Source organism: Notothenia rossii (genome assembly GCF_949606895.1).
Source record: "Notothenia rossii genome assembly, contig: scaffold_24, whole genome shotgun sequence".
NCBI classification, from domain to species: Eukaryota; Metazoa; Chordata; class Actinopteri; order Perciformes; family Nototheniidae; genus Notothenia; species Notothenia rossii.
Window position 1 is genome coordinate 1,095,809 of NW_027640300.1, and position 17,727 is coordinate 1,113,535.

The following is a 17,727-nucleotide window of genomic DNA, read 5'->3' on the forward strand; positions in this document are numbered from 1 at the left end:
ATGGGGTGTCCTGCTATCACCATGGAGTTAGATGAGTCTTTGATACTGGACAGTGTTTGTTTTATTCCAATCTAAAAACAGGGATGATAGCTCATATATGAGACTTCAAAGGTATTTTATTTTGAAACTCTAAATCAGAATGTCCTGATTCTCCCTGAGTGACTAGGTGGGGTGTCCTGCTATCACCCTGGAGTGAGATGCGTCTTTGATACTGGACAGTTTTTGTTTTATTTTCATCTAAAAACAGGGATGATAGCTCATACAATAGAGATGTCAAAGGTCTTTTATTTTGAAACACTACATCAGAATGTCCTGATGTTTTCTCAGTTCTCTAGGTGGGGTGTCCCGCTATCACCCTGGAGTGAGATGCGTCTTTGATACTGGAGAGTTTTTGTTTTATTCTCATCTAAACAGAGAGGGATGATAGCTCATATATGAGATTTCAAAGGTATTTTATTTTGAAACTCTACATCAGAATGTCCTGATTTGTTTTCGGAGTGACTAGAAGGGGTGTCCTGCTATAAACCTATAGTGAGATGAGTCTTTGATACTGGACAGTTTTTGTTTCATTCTCATCTAAAAACAGGGATGCTAGCTCATGCAATAGAGATTTCAAATGTCTTTTATTTTGAAACTGTACATCAGAATGTCCTGATCTTTTCTGGGTTCTCTAGGTGGGGTGTCCTGCTATCACCCTGGAGTGAGATGAGTCTTTAATACTGGAGTGTTTTGGTTTTATTCTCATCTAAACAGAGAGGGATGATAGCTCATACAATAGAGATTTCAAAGGTCTTTTATTTTGAAACTGTACATCAGAATCTCCTGATTCTCCCTGAGTGACTAGGTGGGGTGTCATGCTATCACCCTGGAGTGAGATGGGTCTTTGATACTGGACAGTGTTTGTTTTATTCTCATCTAAAAACAGGGATGATAGCTCATATATGAGATTTCAAAGGTCTTTTATTTTGAAACTCTACATCAGAATGTCCTGTTTTTTTCTGAGGGACTAGATGGGGTGTCCTGCTATCACCATGGACTTAGATGAGTCTTTGATACAGGACAGTGTTTGTTTTATTCCCATCTAAAAACAGGGATGATAGCTCATATATGAGACTTCAAAGGTATTTTATTTTGAAACTCTAAAGCAGAATGTCCTGATTGTCCCTGAGTGACTAGGTGCGGTGTCCTGCTATCACCCTGGACTGAGATGTGTCTTTGATACTGGACAGTTTTTGTTTTATTCTCATCTAAAAAAAGGGATGATAGCTCATACAATAGGGATTTCAAAGGTCTTTTATTTTGAAAATCTACATCAGAAAGTCCTGATTATCCCTGAGTGACTAGGTGGGGTGTCCTGTTATCACCCTGAAGGGAAATGAGTATTTGATACTGGACAGTGTTTGTTTTATTGTTATCTAAATACAGAGGGATGATAGCTCATATATGAGATTTCAAAGGTCTTTTATTTTGAAACTCTACATCAGAAGGTCCTGTTTTTCTTCGGAGTGACTAGATGGGGTATCCTGCTATCACCCTGGAGTGAGATAGGTCTTTGATACTGGACAGTGTTTGTTTTATTCTCATCTAAAAACAGGGATGATAGCTCATACAATAGAGATTTAAAAGGTCTTTTATTTTGAAATTCTACATCAGAATCTCCTGATTCTCCCTGAGTGACTAAGTGGGGTGTCATGCTATCACCCTGGAGTGAGATGTGTCTTTGATACTGGAGAATCTTTGTTTTATTCTCATCTAAACAGAGAGGGATGATGGCTCATATATGAGATTTCAAAGGTCTTTTATTTTGAAACTCTAGATCAGAATGTCCTGATTTTTTAAGAGTGACTAGATGGGGTGTCCTGCTGTCACCATGGAGTTAGATGAGTCTTTGATACTGGACAGTGTGTGTTTTATTCCCATCTAAAAACAGGGATGATAGCTCATATATGAGACTTCAAAGGTATTTTATTTTGAAACTCTAAAGCAGAATGTCCTGATTGTCCCTGAGTGACTAGGTGGGGTTTCCTGCTATCACCCTGGAGTGAGATGAGTCTTTGATACTGGAGAGTTGTTGTTTTATTCTCATCTAAACAGAAAGGGATGATAGCTCATATATGAGATTTCAAAGGTCTTTTATTTTGAAACTCTACATCAGAATGTCCTGATTTTTCTTCGGAGTGACTAGATGGGGTGTCCTGCTATCACCCTGGAGTAAGATAGGTCTTTGATACTGGACAGTGTTTGTTTTATTCTCATCTAAAAACAGGGATGATAGCTCATAAAATAGAGATTTAAAAGGTATTTTATTTTGAAACTCTACATCAGAATCTCCTGATTCTCCCTGAGTGACTAGGTGGGGTGTCATGCTATCACCCTGGAGTGAGATGAGTCTTTAATACTGGAGAGTTTTTGTTTTATTCTCATCTAAACAGAGAGGGATGATAGCTCATATATGAGATTTCAAAGGACTTTTATTTTGAAACTCTACATCAGAATGTCCGGATTTTTCTTCGGAGTGACTAGATGGGGTGTCCTGCTATCACCCTGGAGTTAGATAGGTCTTTGATACTGGACAGTGTTTGTTTTATTCTCATCTAAAAACAGGGATGATAGCTCATACAATAGAGAATTCAAAGGTATTTTATTTTGAAACTCTAAATCAGAATGTCCTGATTCTCCCTGAGTGACTAGGTGGGGTGTCCTGCTATCACCCTGGATTGAGATGATTCTTTGATACTTGACAGTTTTTGTTTTATTTTCATCTAAATGCAGGGATGATAGCTCATACAATAGAGATTACAAAGGTCTTTTATTTTGAAACTCTACATCAGAATGTTCTGATTCTCCCTGAGTGACTAGGTGGGGTGTCCTGCTATCACCCTGGATTGAGATCTGTCTTTGATACTGGACAGTGTTTGTTTTATTCCCATCTAAAAACAGGGATGATAGCTCATATATGTGACCTGCTCTATCATTTTCAGTCACATTGATCCTGAAACACATTTTGAGTTTGATACACTGTTGGAAAGATAAGATTCTTAGCTTTCTAATGATATCAATATTGTTTTTGTCCTCCAAATATTAAGCAAAATACGTCACTTTACATAATGAATGTCATCGAACCATGATTTTGAGAAAAAGGCCTTCAAAGTTTGCAGTACTTTCTTAGGTATTTATTCAAATGAACCATACCATAAAACGAATTCATCTAGAGCTGTTTGCACAAAAACACACACACACACACACACACACACACACACACACACACACACACACACACACACACACACACACACACACACACACAATATACTGTTCTCTTGTTGTCACTTTCATACATCAATACATGGAACAAAGGCACTCACATACACATGCACGCCGTACCAACGTGCACTCCCGTACACTCCCGAACTCACGTGCACGTTCATCAATTTATGTATGTATTTTGGTCATGTTTGAGCACATGCTTATGCGCACACATCTATTCCCATGTACATGGCCATGTGCACACCCAGACCACATGCACACCCGTACTCACGTGCACGCCCGTACTCACGTGCACACCCACACCCACGTGCAGAATCATCAATATACAATTTTTATGAAAAACACTATGAATAAATACTTAAATGAACTGATTGCATGTTAACCTCTAACAACATTAGAATCATTTGGCACAAAAGCTAATTTAGAGAAAGAAGCAAGCAACAGAACAGATAAATATACTACACAATATAAAAATAGCAAACAATCAACAGAGTAGCTAACAGTACTTAAAACCAATTTGAAATATATATTTACAGCATTTATAGAAGAATGACATAGTGTTGATGTATTATGCACTCTCACTCATTAAGGATGAGGTGTTAAGGGTTTGGGGCAGGTGATGTCTTTGGTGTCCTCAGTGCAGAACTCTCTGATCTTCTCAAAAAGATACCACTGCCGTTTTTCATCAAGCCCAGGGGGAGTCAGTTCAGTGGGACGTGCCTCCTGGTCAGTAAAGCACCCTGTGCGTAGCAGCTTGAAGGATTCTTCTTCTTTACGTTCAAACTCCTTGGCGTAGACCACTCCAGGCTCGGCACTGGTGAAGCGTAGGTGATGGTACCTCTTGATACCTGGAAGCGGTCTGAAGCTGGGGGCAAGGAAGTTGTGCCAGTCGTCTGTTTTGACGAAGGTCTCCCCTGACTCATTGCCAACCAGCTGGGGGATGTTGACTCCAGTGACGGTACTGGACCTGACAGCCTGGCTGATGTCCTTCAGGCAGGACACTGGTGTGCGGCGGAACTGCTGCTTAAACAGGCCAAAGCACCAGTCAGGTGCAAATTTGGTGTGGCCAGCAATAAGAAAGTTGAGGGAGATATCTTCATGGAGTCCCACCATGCACCGCCAAGCAAGGTACCAGAGGAGGTATCTGTTTTTGTTCTGACCAGAGCAGTTGTCACAGTGCAGGTGAACATGTTTCTCCCCAAGCCCATACTGAGAGAAGAAGTGGTGGAGGTAGGCAATGACAGCATTGGAACCCTTGCTGCTGCAATGAGCCTCATCTATGAGGTAGTTTACCTGCTGAGGAACACCTTCACAGCAGACACCAAACAGTCCACACTTCCTGGGAACCATAAAGTAAATGGGCCCGGGCTGGAGAGGGTCACTGGGGTAGTGAACCTGTAACACCAGACCAACAGATGAATTAACTAATGAGTGATCTATACTCTAATTCTAAAAATGTGTGAATATTCATATTGTTACATTCCAAACATTCTGGATTATCACAGCATTCATCACATTCACACACCTCACCTGCTGTGCATAGTCAAAGCTGTAGTGGATGGTGATGTCTCTGCTACAGGGTTGGTTGGGTCCTAATTTGACACCCAGCTCTCTAGCTGTTTCTTTACAGCTGGCGACCATCTCCTGGTAAGCCTGACGCTCCACCCCCACGGTGCGGAGGTGTTCTTCCTGCTTCCTGAGCTTCGCTGACTTGACACAGTCGGGAAAGTTGGAGCTGCGGTAGATGGCAATGTTGTTTTTCTGACAGAACCAACATAGGTCTCTCATCGGCCTCCCAATAATGACACTGGGAGTCAGCTCCTTCCACAGCTTCCTAAATGTGCTGTTGCCAGCAGCACGGTGACCTGGAAAGGTGATTAAAGACAAATATAGCATTGTTAGATTACTCATCATTAGTTTTCCATTGAGGTTTCCTCGTGTAAAAAACCCCCAAAAAAACAAGATTAAAATATAAGAAAATACCCACCCTTCTCCTGCATCTGAACCTTGTATTTCCGCCACACAGAGGACTTGGTCTCAGTTGTTGGTAGAACACTGATGTCCGTCCTCTTAAACCCTGGAATCCGTCCAGGAAGTGGCATGGCAAAGACATCTGCAAAGTTGGTAATGAACCGTACAATTCGCTGGATGTCTTCAAAGGACAACACCCTTTTGGTCACCACACGACCACCACGTCTTATCCTTGAGGCCAAGCCATGTTCCTTGAAGAACTTGATGATACCTGTCAGCTTGTCTTGAGAAATTCTGGAATGGTTTAAAACATCAGTCTTTGATTGTTTTTTATGGCTTTCTCTAATGTATGCATTGTAGTATATACATTGTCGTTGTATTTTTTCATTATGTAAAAGCATGTATATATATATATATTTATTTATTTATGTATTACTATTGCTGTAAATTCTGCTTCTATTCAGTTATTGTCAAACTCAGTTCAACTCATGCATGGCTTATTACCACTTCATTTGAAAATAGTAACACTACCAAAAGTGAAGTAGCCTTTTCAAAATCAAACTCACCCATGTAGAAACTTGAAAGTCTCCCGGCAGATTTTGTGCCCATCTAAGAAATAGGACGTTCTCTGCTGTTTCCGCTCCTTTTGGTGTCCTCTCTTTGCACAAGCGGTCTCTTTGGAGAGGTTTATGTTGGAGCTTATCTTTCCAAGTAGCACCAAATGCTTTTCACCTGGAAAATCATATAACATTGCATAATGTGTTGTGTCAATCACTCATCACACACAACTTAAATCTTTAACGTGTAACAGAACACACAGGCCCACCCCCCACACATTGCCTATAGTATTATGTTAAACACACTCCCATACACACATATTCTATCTATTATAAAGGGTAATAATAAGTACAGGCTAGTCTGGCAGTGACTCCAGAGTAAACTGCTCTCACATGAGATAATACATTTGTAGCTGCCTATCTCTGCAAATCTTTAGATAATTAGGCTGGGGCCACATGTGATTTAAGGGGTAGCCAAAAAAATATGTCTCCCCATGTGGATAAAATGTAGGGTTGAAACATTTATGAAAATGTTCACCACAATAATTTTTCAATGAGTATTAGCCAACTTTAAGTTGTAGGTGGTTATGTGAGCATTATTTTAATTGTTGTTATGTTTTTAACACTAACCCATACTCACACACACATCGTTACCACAGTCAAAGGTATTTAAATAATATAACGTTATAACGTTACTTACCATTAGTCATTTCATTCATTTGGTCTCATCTCTTGACCATCTCCTCAGGGGTGTAACGGGTGTAACAGGGAACTCCATCATTAAATGTACAGCTACACCTGTAGTCACGGGCCCTCTCAATCTCTTGAGCGCTGTCCTCTCTCACATAATGCCGTACGGACTGAAGTGTCTCAGCCACCGGGTCGTTCAGCAGTGGTTGTTCCTCTGTGGTGTCCTCATCCTCTTCAGCATCCGTGGTCTGAGGGCTGCTGTCAGTGTCAGGGCTGTCTGACTCTAAATCGGAGCCGGATAACGGGGAAACTTCAACCGGTGCCGTCAAAAAGTAATCAGTGATCAGCTGAACCCATTGCTCATCAGAGGCTGTCCCTCTCACAATGTTGGAGTTCAACAGTCTTGCGATTTGATCTTCTCTGGAATCCATCGATCTGATTAGCGGCTAATAAATTGTCAAAGTACGGAGGAAAAATATTTTCGTTTTACTGGGTGAAGGTCGCGAGGAATAATGTTGGTTTATATAGTGTTTGTGTGTGTGTGTTTGTGTATTTTGCGTTTGTGTGTATTGTGTTGGTTTCCCGGGGAAAACCCTCACAAGAAACACCGGCTGTTGTTATGCCAGCTGTGACGTTACGTTACTCCGTTCTCCGCTCGTAATGATGCCTTTACAAGCTTCAAAGTTGTATTTATCATCTGAATTTGGCAAAACAAGTTTAATATTCTGAAAGCCAAGACTTTGTTTATTTGAAATCAGATGAAAATAAACTATCACGGACTCTGCCGTGTTATTCATGATTACTATACGCTTTTCATTCATAATGTCAGCCGGAGGGAGGGGGGGCAGCGCTGCGGAAGAGCAGCGTGAGAGCTGTCATCTTCCCATTACAAGCTTCAAACATGTATTTATCGTTTGATTTTGGAAATAAAAGTTTCAGATTCTGAAAGCCAAGACGTTGTTTATTTGAAATCAAACAAAACACCAAAACCCCGAAAAACTAGTTTTTTACTCAAATCCACGTTTATTTTGAAATGAGCCGTTGCGACTTCCGACTGATTTCGATAGAGCGGGTCACATATGAGACTTCAAAGGTATTTTATTTTGAAACTCTAAAGCAGAATGTCCTGATTGTCCCTGAGTGACTAGGTGGGGTTTCCTGCTATCACCCTGGAGTGAGATGTGTCTTTGATACTGGAGAGTTTTTGTTTTATTCTCATCTAAACAGAGAGGGATGATAGCTCATATATGAGATTTCAAAGGTCTTTTATTTTGAAACTCTACATCAGAATGTCCTGATTTTTCTTCGGAGTGACTAGATGGGGTGTCCTGCTATCACCCTGGAGTAAGATAGGTCTTTGATACTGGACAGTGTTTGTTTTATTCTCATCTAAAAACAGGGATGATAGCTCATACAATAGAGATTTAAAAGGTCTTTTATTTTGAAACTCTACATCAGAATCTCCTGATTCTCCCTGAGTGACTAGGTGGGGTGTCATGCTATCACCCTGGAGTGAGATGTGTCTTTGATACTGGAGAGTCTTTGTTTTATTCTCATCTAAACAGAGAGGGATGATAGCTCATACATGAGATTTCAAAGGTCTTTTATTTTGAAACTCTAGATCAGAATGTCCTGATTTTTTCTGAGTGACTAGATGGGATGTCCTGCTGTCACCATGGAGTTAGATGAGTCTTTGATACTGGACAGTGTGTGTTTTATTCCCATCTAAAAACAGGGATGATAACTCATATATGAGACTTCAAAGGTATTTTATTTTGAAACTATAAATCAGAATGTCCTGATTCTCCCTGAGTGACTAGGTGGGGTGTCCTGCTATCACCCTGGATTGAGATGAGTCTTTGATACTGGACAGTTTTTGTTTTATTTTCATCTAAAAACAGGGATGATAGCTCATACAATAGAGATTTAAAAGGTCTTTTATTTTGAAACTCTACATCAGAATCTCCTGATTCTCCCTGAGTGACTAGGTGGGGTTTCCTGCTATCACCCTGGAGTGAGATGGGTCTTTGATACTGGACAGTGTTTGTTTTATTCTCATCTAAAAACAGGGATGATAGCTCATACAATAGAGATTTCAAAGGTCTTTTATTTTGAATGTCTACATCAGAATGTCCTGATTCTCCCTGAGTGACTAGGTGGGGTGTCCTGCTACACCCTGGAGTTAGATGAGTCTTTGATACTGGACTGTTTTTGTTTTATTCTCATCTAAAAACAGGGAAGATAGCTCATATATGAGACTTCAAAGGTCTTTTATGTTGAAACTCTACATCAGAAGGTCCTGATTCTCCCTGAGTGACTAGGTGGGGTGTCCTGTTATCACCCTGAAGGGAAATGAGTATTTGATACTGGACAGTGTTTGTTTTATTCTCATCTAAAAACAGGGATGATAGCTCATACAATAGAGATTACAAAGGTCTTTTATTTTGAAACTCTAGATCAGAATGTCCTGATTTTTTCTGAGTGACTAGATGGGGTGTCCTGCTGTCACCATGGAGTGAGATGAGTCTTTGATACTGGAGAGTTTTTGTTTTATTCTCATCTAAACAGAGAGGGATGATAGCTCATATATGAGATTTCAAAGGTCTTTTATTTTGAAACTCTACATCAGAATGTCCTGATTTTTCTTCGGAGTGACTAGATGGGGTGTCCTGCTATCACCCTGGAGTAAGATAGGTCTTTGATACTGGACAGTGTTTGTTTTATTCTCATCTAAAAACAGGGATGATAGCTCATACAATAGAGATTTAAAAGGTCTTTTATTTTGAAACTCTACATCAGAATCTCCTGATTCTCCCTGAGTGACTAGGTGGGGTGTCATTCTATCACCCTGGAGTGAGATGTGTCTTTGATACTGGAGAGTCTTTGTTTTATTCTCATCTAAACAGAGAGGGATGATAGCTCATACATGAGATTTCAAAGGTCTTTTATTTTGAAACTATCGATCAGAATGTTCTGATTCTCCCTGAGTGACTAGGTGGGGTGTCCTGCTATCACCCTGGATTGAGATCTGTCTTTGATACTGGACAGTGTTTGTGTTATTCCCATCTAAAAACAGGGATGATAGCTCATATATGAGACTTCATAGGTATTTTATTTTGAAACTCTAAAGCAGAATGTCCTGATTGTCCCTGAGTGACTAGGTGGGGTTTCCTGCTATCACCCTGGAGTGAGATGAGTCTTTGATACTCGAGAGTTTTTGTTTTATTCTCATCTAAACAGAGAGGGATGATAGCTCATATATGAGATTTCAAAGGTCTTTTATTTTGAAACTCTACATCAGAATGTCCTGATTTTTCTTTGGAGTGACTAGATGGGGTGTCCTGCTATCACCCTGGAGTAAGATAGGTCTTTGATACTGGACAGTGTTTGTTTTATTCTCATCTAAAAACAGGGATGATAGCTCATACAATAGAGATTTAAAAGGTCTTTTATTTTGAAACTCTACATCAGAATCTCCTGATTCTCCCTGAGTGACTAGGTGGGGTGTCATGCTATCACCCTGGAGTGAGATGTGTCTTTGATACTGGAGAGTCTTTGTTTTATTCTCATCTAAACAGAGAGGGATGATAGCTCATACAATAGAGATTTCAAAGGTCTTTTATTTTGAATGTCTACATCAGAATGTCCTGATTCTCCCTGAGTGACTAGGTGGGGTGTCCTGCTACACCCTGGAGTTAGATGAGTCTTTGATACTGGACTGTTTTTGTTTTATTCTCATCTAAAAACAGGGATGATAGCTCATATATGAGACTTCAAAGGTCTTTTATTTTGAAACTTTACATCAGAAAGTCCTGATTCTCCCTGAGTGACTAGGTGGGGTGTCCTGTTATCACCCTGAAGGGAAATGAGTATTTGATACTGGACAGTGTTTTTTTTATTCTTATCTAAATGCAGAGGGATGATAGCTCATATATGAGATTTCAAAGGTCTTTTATTTTGAAACTCTACATCAGAATGTCCTGATTTTTTCTGAGTGACTAGAAGGGGTGTCCTGCTATCACCATGGAGTTAGATGAGTCTTTGATACTGGACAGTGTTTGTTTTATTCCAATCTAAAAACAGGGATGATAGCTCATATATGAGACTTCAAAGGTATTTTATTTTGAAACTCTAAATCAGAATGTCCTGATTCTCCCTGAGTGACTAGGTGGGGTGTCCTGCTATCACCCTGGAGTGAGATGCGTCTTTGATACTGGACAATTTTTGTTTTATTCTCATCTAAAAACAGGGATGATAGCTCATGCAATAGAGATTTCAAAGGTCTTTTATTTTGAAACTCTACATCAGAAAGTCCTGATTCTCCCTGAGTGACTAGGTGGGGTGTCCTGTTATCACCCTGGAGGGAAATGAGTATTTGATACTGGACAGTGTGTGTTTTATTCCCATCTAAAAACAGGGATGATAGCTCATATATGAGACTTCAAAGGTATTTTATTTTGAAACTCTACATCAGAATGTCCTGATTCTCCCTGAGTGACTAGATGGGGTGTCCTGCTATCACCCTGGATTGAGATGAGTCTTTGATACTGGAGAGTTTTTGTTTTATTCTCATCTAAACAGAGAGGGAGGATAGCTCATATATGAGATTTCAATTTTCTTTTATTTTGAAACTCTACATCAGAATGTCCTGATTTTTTCTGAGTGACTAGATGGGGTGTCCTGCTATCACCATGGAGTTAGATGAGTCTTTGATACTGGACAGTGTTTGTTTTATTCCAATCTAAAAACAGGGATGATAGCTCATATATGAGACTTCAAAGGTATTTTATTTTGAAACTCTAAATCAGAATGTCCTGATTCTCCCTGAGTGACTAGGTGGGGTGTCCTGCTATCACCCTGGAGTGAGATGCGTCTTTGATACTGGACAGTTTTTGTTTTATTTTCATCTAAAAACAGGGATGATAGCTCATACAATAGAGATGTCAAAGGTCTTTTATTTTGAAACACTACATCAGAATGTCCTGATGTTTTCTCAGTTCTCTAGGTGGGGTGTCCTGCTATCACCCTGGAGTGAGATGCGTCTTTGATACTGGAGAGTTTTTGTTTTATTCTCATCTAAACAGAGAGGGATGATAGCTCATATATGATATTTCAAAGGTATTTTATTTTGAAACTCTACATCAGAATGTCCTGATTTGTTTTCGGAGTGACTAGAAGGGGTGTCCTGCTATAAACCTATAGTGAGATGAGTCTTTGATACTGGACAGTTTTTGTTTCATTCTCATCTAAAAACAGGGATGCTAGCTCATGCAATAGAGATTTCAAATGTCTTTTATTTTGAAACTGTACATCAGAATGTCCTGATCTTTTCTGGGTTCTCTAGGTGGGGTGTCCTGCTATCACCCTGGAGTGAGATGAGTCTTTAATACTGGAGTGTTTTGGTTTTATTCTCATCTAAACAGAGAGGGATGATAGCTCATACAATAGAGATTTCAAAGGTCTTTTATTTTGAAACTGTACATCAGAATCTCCTGATTCTCCCTGAGTGACTAGGTGGGGTGTCATGCTATCACCCTGGAGTGAGATGGGTCTTTGATACTGGACAGTGTTTGTTTTATTCTCATCTAAAAACAGGGATGATAGCTCATATATGAGATTTCAAAGGTCTTTTATTTTGAAACTCTATATCAGAATGTCCTGTTTTTTTCTGAGGGACTAGATGGGGTGTCCTGCTATCACCATGGACTTAGATGAGTCTTTGATACTGGACAGTGTTTGTTTTATTCCCATCTAAAAACAGGGATGATAGCTCATATATGAGACTTCAAAGGTATTTTATTTTGAAACTCTAAAGCAGAATGTCCTGATTGTCCCTGAGTGACTAGGTGCGGTGTCCTGCTATCACCCTGGACTGAGATGTGTCTTTGATACTGGACAGTTTTTGTTTTATTCTCATCTAAAAAAAGGGATGATAGCTCATACAATAGGGATTTCAAAGGTCTTTTATTTTGAAAATCTACATCAGAAAGTCCTGATTCTCCCTGAGTGACTAGGTGGGGTGTCCTGTTATCACCCTGAAGGGAAATGAGTATTTGATACTGGACAGTGTTTGTTTTATTCTTATCTAAATACAGAGGGATGATAGCTCATATATGAGATTTCAAAGGTCTTTTATTTTGAAACTCTACATCAGAATGTCCTGATTTTTCTTTGGAGTGAGTAGATGGGGTGTCCTGCTATCACCCTGGAGTAAGATAGGTCTTTGATACTGGACAGTGTTTGTTTTATTCTCATCTAAAAACAGGGATGATAGCTCATAAAATAGAGATTTAAAAGGTCTTTTATTTTGAAACTTTACATCAGAATCTCCTGATTCTCCCTGAGTGACTAGGTGGGGTGTCATGCTATCACCCTGGAGTGAGATGTGTCTTTGATACTGGAGAGTCTTTGTTTTATTCTCATCTAAACAGAGAGGGATGATAGCTCATACATGAGATTTCAAAGGTCTTTTATTTTGAAACTCTAGATCAGAATGTCCTGATTTTTTCTGAGTGACTAGATGGGGTGTCATGCTATCACCCTGGAGTGAGATGTGTCTTTGATACTGGAGAGTCTTTGTTTTATTATCATCTAAACAGAGAGGGATGATAGCTCATACATGAGATTTCAAAGGACTTTTATTTTGAAACTCTACATCAGAATGTCCTGATTTCTTCGGAGTTACTAGAAGGGGTGTCCTGCTATCACCCTGGAGTGAGATGAGTCTTTGATACTGGACAGTCTTTGTTTTATTCTCATCTAGAAACAGGGATGATAGCTCATACAATAGAGATTTCAAAGGTCTTTTATTTTGAAACTCTACATCAGAAAGTCCTGATTCTCCCTGAGTGACTAGGTGGGGTGTCCTGTTATCACCCTGAAGGGAAATGAGTATTTGATACTGGACAGTGTTTGTTTTATTCTTATCTAAATGCAGAGGGATGATAGCTCATATATGATATTTCAAAGGTCTTTTATTTTGAAACTCTACATCAGAATGTCCTGATTCTCCCTGAGTGACTAGATGGGGTGTCCTGCTATCACCCTGGATTGAGATGAGTCTTTGATACTGGAGAGTTTTTGTTTTATTCTCATCTAAACAGAGAGGGAGGATAGCTCATATATGAGATTTCAATTTTCTTTTATTTTGAAACTCTACATCAGAATGTCCTGATTTTTTCTGAGTGACTAGATGGGGTGTCCTGCTGTCACCATGGAGTTAGATGAGTCTTTGGTACTGGACAGTGTGTGTTTTATTCCCATCTAAAAACAGGGATGATAGCTCATATATGAGACTTCAAAGGTATTTTATTTTGAAACTCTAAATCAGAATGTCCTGATTCTCCCTGAGTGACTAGGTGGGGTGTCCTGCTATCACCCTGGATTGAGATCTGTCTTTGATACTGGACAGTGTTTGTTTTATTCCCATCTAAAAACAGGGATGATAGCTCATATATGAGACTTCAAAGGTATTTTATTTTGAAACTCTAAAGCAGAATGTCCTGATTGTCCCTGAGTGACTAGGTGGGGTTTCCTGCTATCACCCTGGAGTGAGATGAGTCTTTGATACTGGAGAGTTGTTGTTTTATTCTCATCTAAACAGAAAGGGATGATAGCTCATATATGAGATTTCAAAGGTCTTTTATTTTGAAACTCTACATCAGAATGTCCTGATTTTTCTTCGGAGTGACTAGATGGGGTGTCCTGCTATCACCCTGGAGTAAGATAGGTCTTTGATACTGGACAGTGTTTGTTTTATTCTCATCTAAAAACAGGGATGATAGCTCATATATGAGACTTCAAAGGTCTTTTATTTTGAAACTCTACATCAGAAAGTCCTGATTCTCCCTGAGTGACTAGGTGGGGTGTCCTGTTATCACCCTGAAGGGAAATGAGTATTTGATACTGGACAGTGTTTGTTTTATTCTTATCTAAATGCAGAGGGATGATAGCTCATATATGAGATTTCAAAGGTCTTTTATTTTGAAACTCTACATCAGAATGTCCTGATTTTTTCTGAGTGACTAGGTGGGGTGTCATGCTATCACCCTGGAGTGAGATGTGTCTTTGATACTGGAGAGTCTTTGTTTTATTCTCATCTAAACAGAGAGGGATGATAGCTCATACATGAGATTTCAAAGGTCTTTTATTTTGAAACTCTAGATCAGAATGTCCTGATTTTTTCTGAGTGACTAGATGGGGTGTCATGCTATCACCCTGGAGTGAGATGTGTCTTTGATACTGGAGAGTCTTTGTTTTATTATCATCTAAACAGAGAGGGATGATAGCTCATACATGAGATTTCAAAGGACTTTTATTTTGAAACTCTACATCAGAATGTCCTGATTTCTTCGGAGTTACTAGAAGGGGTGTCTTGCTATCACCCTGGAGTGAGATGAGTCTTTGATACTGGACAGTCTTTGTTTTATTCTCATCTAGAAACAGGGATGATAGCTCATACAATAGAGATTTCAAAGGTCTTTTATTTTGAAACTCTACATCAGAAAGTCCTGATTCTCCCTGAGTGACTAGGTGGGGTGTCCTGTTATCACCCTGAAGGGAAATGAGTATTTGATACTGGACAGTGTTTGTTTTATTCTTATCTAAATGCAGAGGGATGATAGCTCATATATGATATTTCAAAGGTCTTTTATTTTGAAACTCTACATCAGAATGTCCTGATTCTCCCTGAGTGACTAGATGGGGTGTCCTGCTATCACCCTGGATTGAGATGAGTCTTTGATACTAGAGAGTTTTTGTTTTATTCTCATCTAAACAGAGAGGGAGGATAGCTCATATATGAGATTTCAATTTTCTTTTATTTTGAAACTCTACATCAGAATGTCCTGATTTTTTCTGAGTGACTAGATGGGGTGTCCTGCTGTCACCATGGAGTTAGATGAGTCTTTGATACTGGACAGTGTGTGTTTTATTCCCATCTAAAAACAGGGATGATAGCTCATATATGAGACTTCAAAGGTATTTTATTTTGAAACTCTAAATCAGAATGTCCTGATTCTCCCTGAGTGACTAGGTGGGGTGTCCTGCTATCACCCTGGATTGAGATCTGTCTTTGATACTGGACAGTGTTTGTTTTATTCCCATCTAAAAACAGGGATGATAGCTCATATATGAGACTTCAAAGGTATTTTATTTTGAAACTCTAAAGCAGAATGTCCTGATTGTCCCTGAGTGACTAGGTGGGGTTTCCTGCTATCACCCTGGAGTGAGATGAGTCTTTGATACTGGAGAGTTGTTGTTTTATTCTCATCTAAACAGAAAGGGATGATAGCTCATATATGAGATTTCAAAGGTCTTTTATTTTGAAACTCTACATCAGAATGTCCTGATTTTTCTTCGGAGTGACTAGATGGGGTGTCCTGCTATCACCCTGGAGTAAGATAGGTCTTTGATACTGGACAGTGTTTGTTTTATTCTCATCTAAAAACAGGGATGATAGCTCATAAAATAGAGATTTAAAAGGTATTTTATTTTGAAACTCTACATCAGAATCTCCTGATTCTCCCTGAGTGACTAGGTGGGGTGTCATGCTATCACCCTGGAGTGAGATGAGTCTTTAATACTGGAGAGTTTTTGTTTTATTCTCATCTAAACAGAGAGGGATGATAGCTCATATATGAGATTTCAAAGGACTTTTATTTTGAAACTCTACATCAGAATGTCCTGATTTTTCTTCGGAGTGACTAGATGGGGTGTCCTGCTATCACCCTGGAGTTAGATAGGTCTTTGATACTGGACAGTGTTTGTTTTATTCTCATCTAAAAACAGGGATGATAGCTCATACAATAGAGACTTCAAAGGTATTTTATTTTGAAACTCTAAATCAGAATGTCCTGATTCTCCCTGAGTGACTAGGTGGGGTGTCCTGCTATCACCCTGGATTGAGATGATTCTTTGATACTTGACAGTTTTTGTTTTATTTTCATCTAAATACAGGGATGATAGCTCATACAATAGAGATTACAAAGGTCTTTTATTTTGAAACTCTACATCAGAATGTTCTGATTCTCCCTGAGTGACTAGGTGGGGTGTCCTGCTATCACCCTGGATTGAGATCTGTCTTTGATACTGGACAGTGTTTGTTTTATTCCCATCTAAAAACAGGGATGATAGCTCATATATGTGACCTGCTCTATCATTTTCAGTCACATTGACCCTGAAACACATTTTGAGTTTGATACACTGTTGGAAAGATGAGATTCTTAGCTTTCTAATGATATCAATATTGTTTTTGTCCTCCAAATATTAAGCAAAATACGTCACTTTACATAATGAATGTCATCGAACCATGATTTTGAGAAAAAGGCCTTCAAAGTTTGCAGTACTTTCTTAGGTATTTATTCAAATGAACCATACCATAAAACGAATTCATCTAGAGCTGTTTGCACAAAAACACACACACACACACACACACACACACACACACACACACACACACACACACACACACACACACACACACACACACACACACACAATATACTGTTCTCTTGTTGTCACTTTCATACATCAATACATGGAACAAAGGCACTCACATACACATGCACGCCGTACCAACGTGCACTCCCGTACACTCCCGAACTCACGTGCACGTTCATCAATTTATGTATGTATTTTGGTCATGTTTGAGCACATGCTTATGCGCACACATCTATTCCCATGTACATGGCCATGTGCACACCCAGACCACATGCACACCCGTACTCACGTGCACGCCCGTACTCACGTGCACACCCACACCCACGTGCAGAATCATCAATATACAATTTTTATGAAAAACACTATGAATAAATACTTAAATGAACTGATTGCATGTTAACCTCTAACAACATTAGAATCATTTGGCACAAAAGCTAATTTAGAGAAAGAAGCAAGCAACAGAACAGATAAATATACTACACAATATAAAAATAGCAAACAATCAACAGAGTAGCTAACAGTACTTAAAACCAATTTGAAATATATATTTACAGCATTTATAGAAGAATGACATAGTGTTGATGTATTATGCACTCTCACTCATTAAGGATGAGGTGTTAAGGGTTTGGGGCAGGTGATGTCTTTGGTGTCCTCAGTGCAGAACTCTCTGATCTTCTCAAAAAGATACCACTGCCGTTTTTCATCAAGCCCAGGGGGAGTCAGTTCAGTGGGACGTGCCTCCTGGTCAGTAAAGCACCCTGTGCGTAGCAGCTTGAAGGATTCTTCTTCTTTACGTTCAAAC

The 17,727-nt window shown here is 39.4% G+C and overlaps 1 protein-coding gene across 1 annotated transcript; it reads right to left on the reverse strand.

The window, feature by feature from the left end:
* Positions 1-3,043: 3,043 nt before the first annotated feature.
* LOC307026829 (uncharacterized protein) lies at positions 3,044-7,560 on the reverse strand. The gene is made up of 4 exons (XM_079694968.1): positions 5,805-7,560; positions 5,255-5,532; positions 4,798-5,132; positions 3,044-4,662 (listed from the first exon to the last, which is right to left on the reverse strand). Exons 1-4 carry the CDS (start codon positions 5,987-5,989, stop codon positions 3,853-3,855), a joined length of 1,608 nt encoding a protein of 535 aa, XP_079551094.1. The 5' UTR covers positions 5,990-7,560; the 3' UTR covers positions 3,044-3,852.
* Between the last annotated feature and the right edge of the window lie 10,167 nt (positions 7,561-17,727).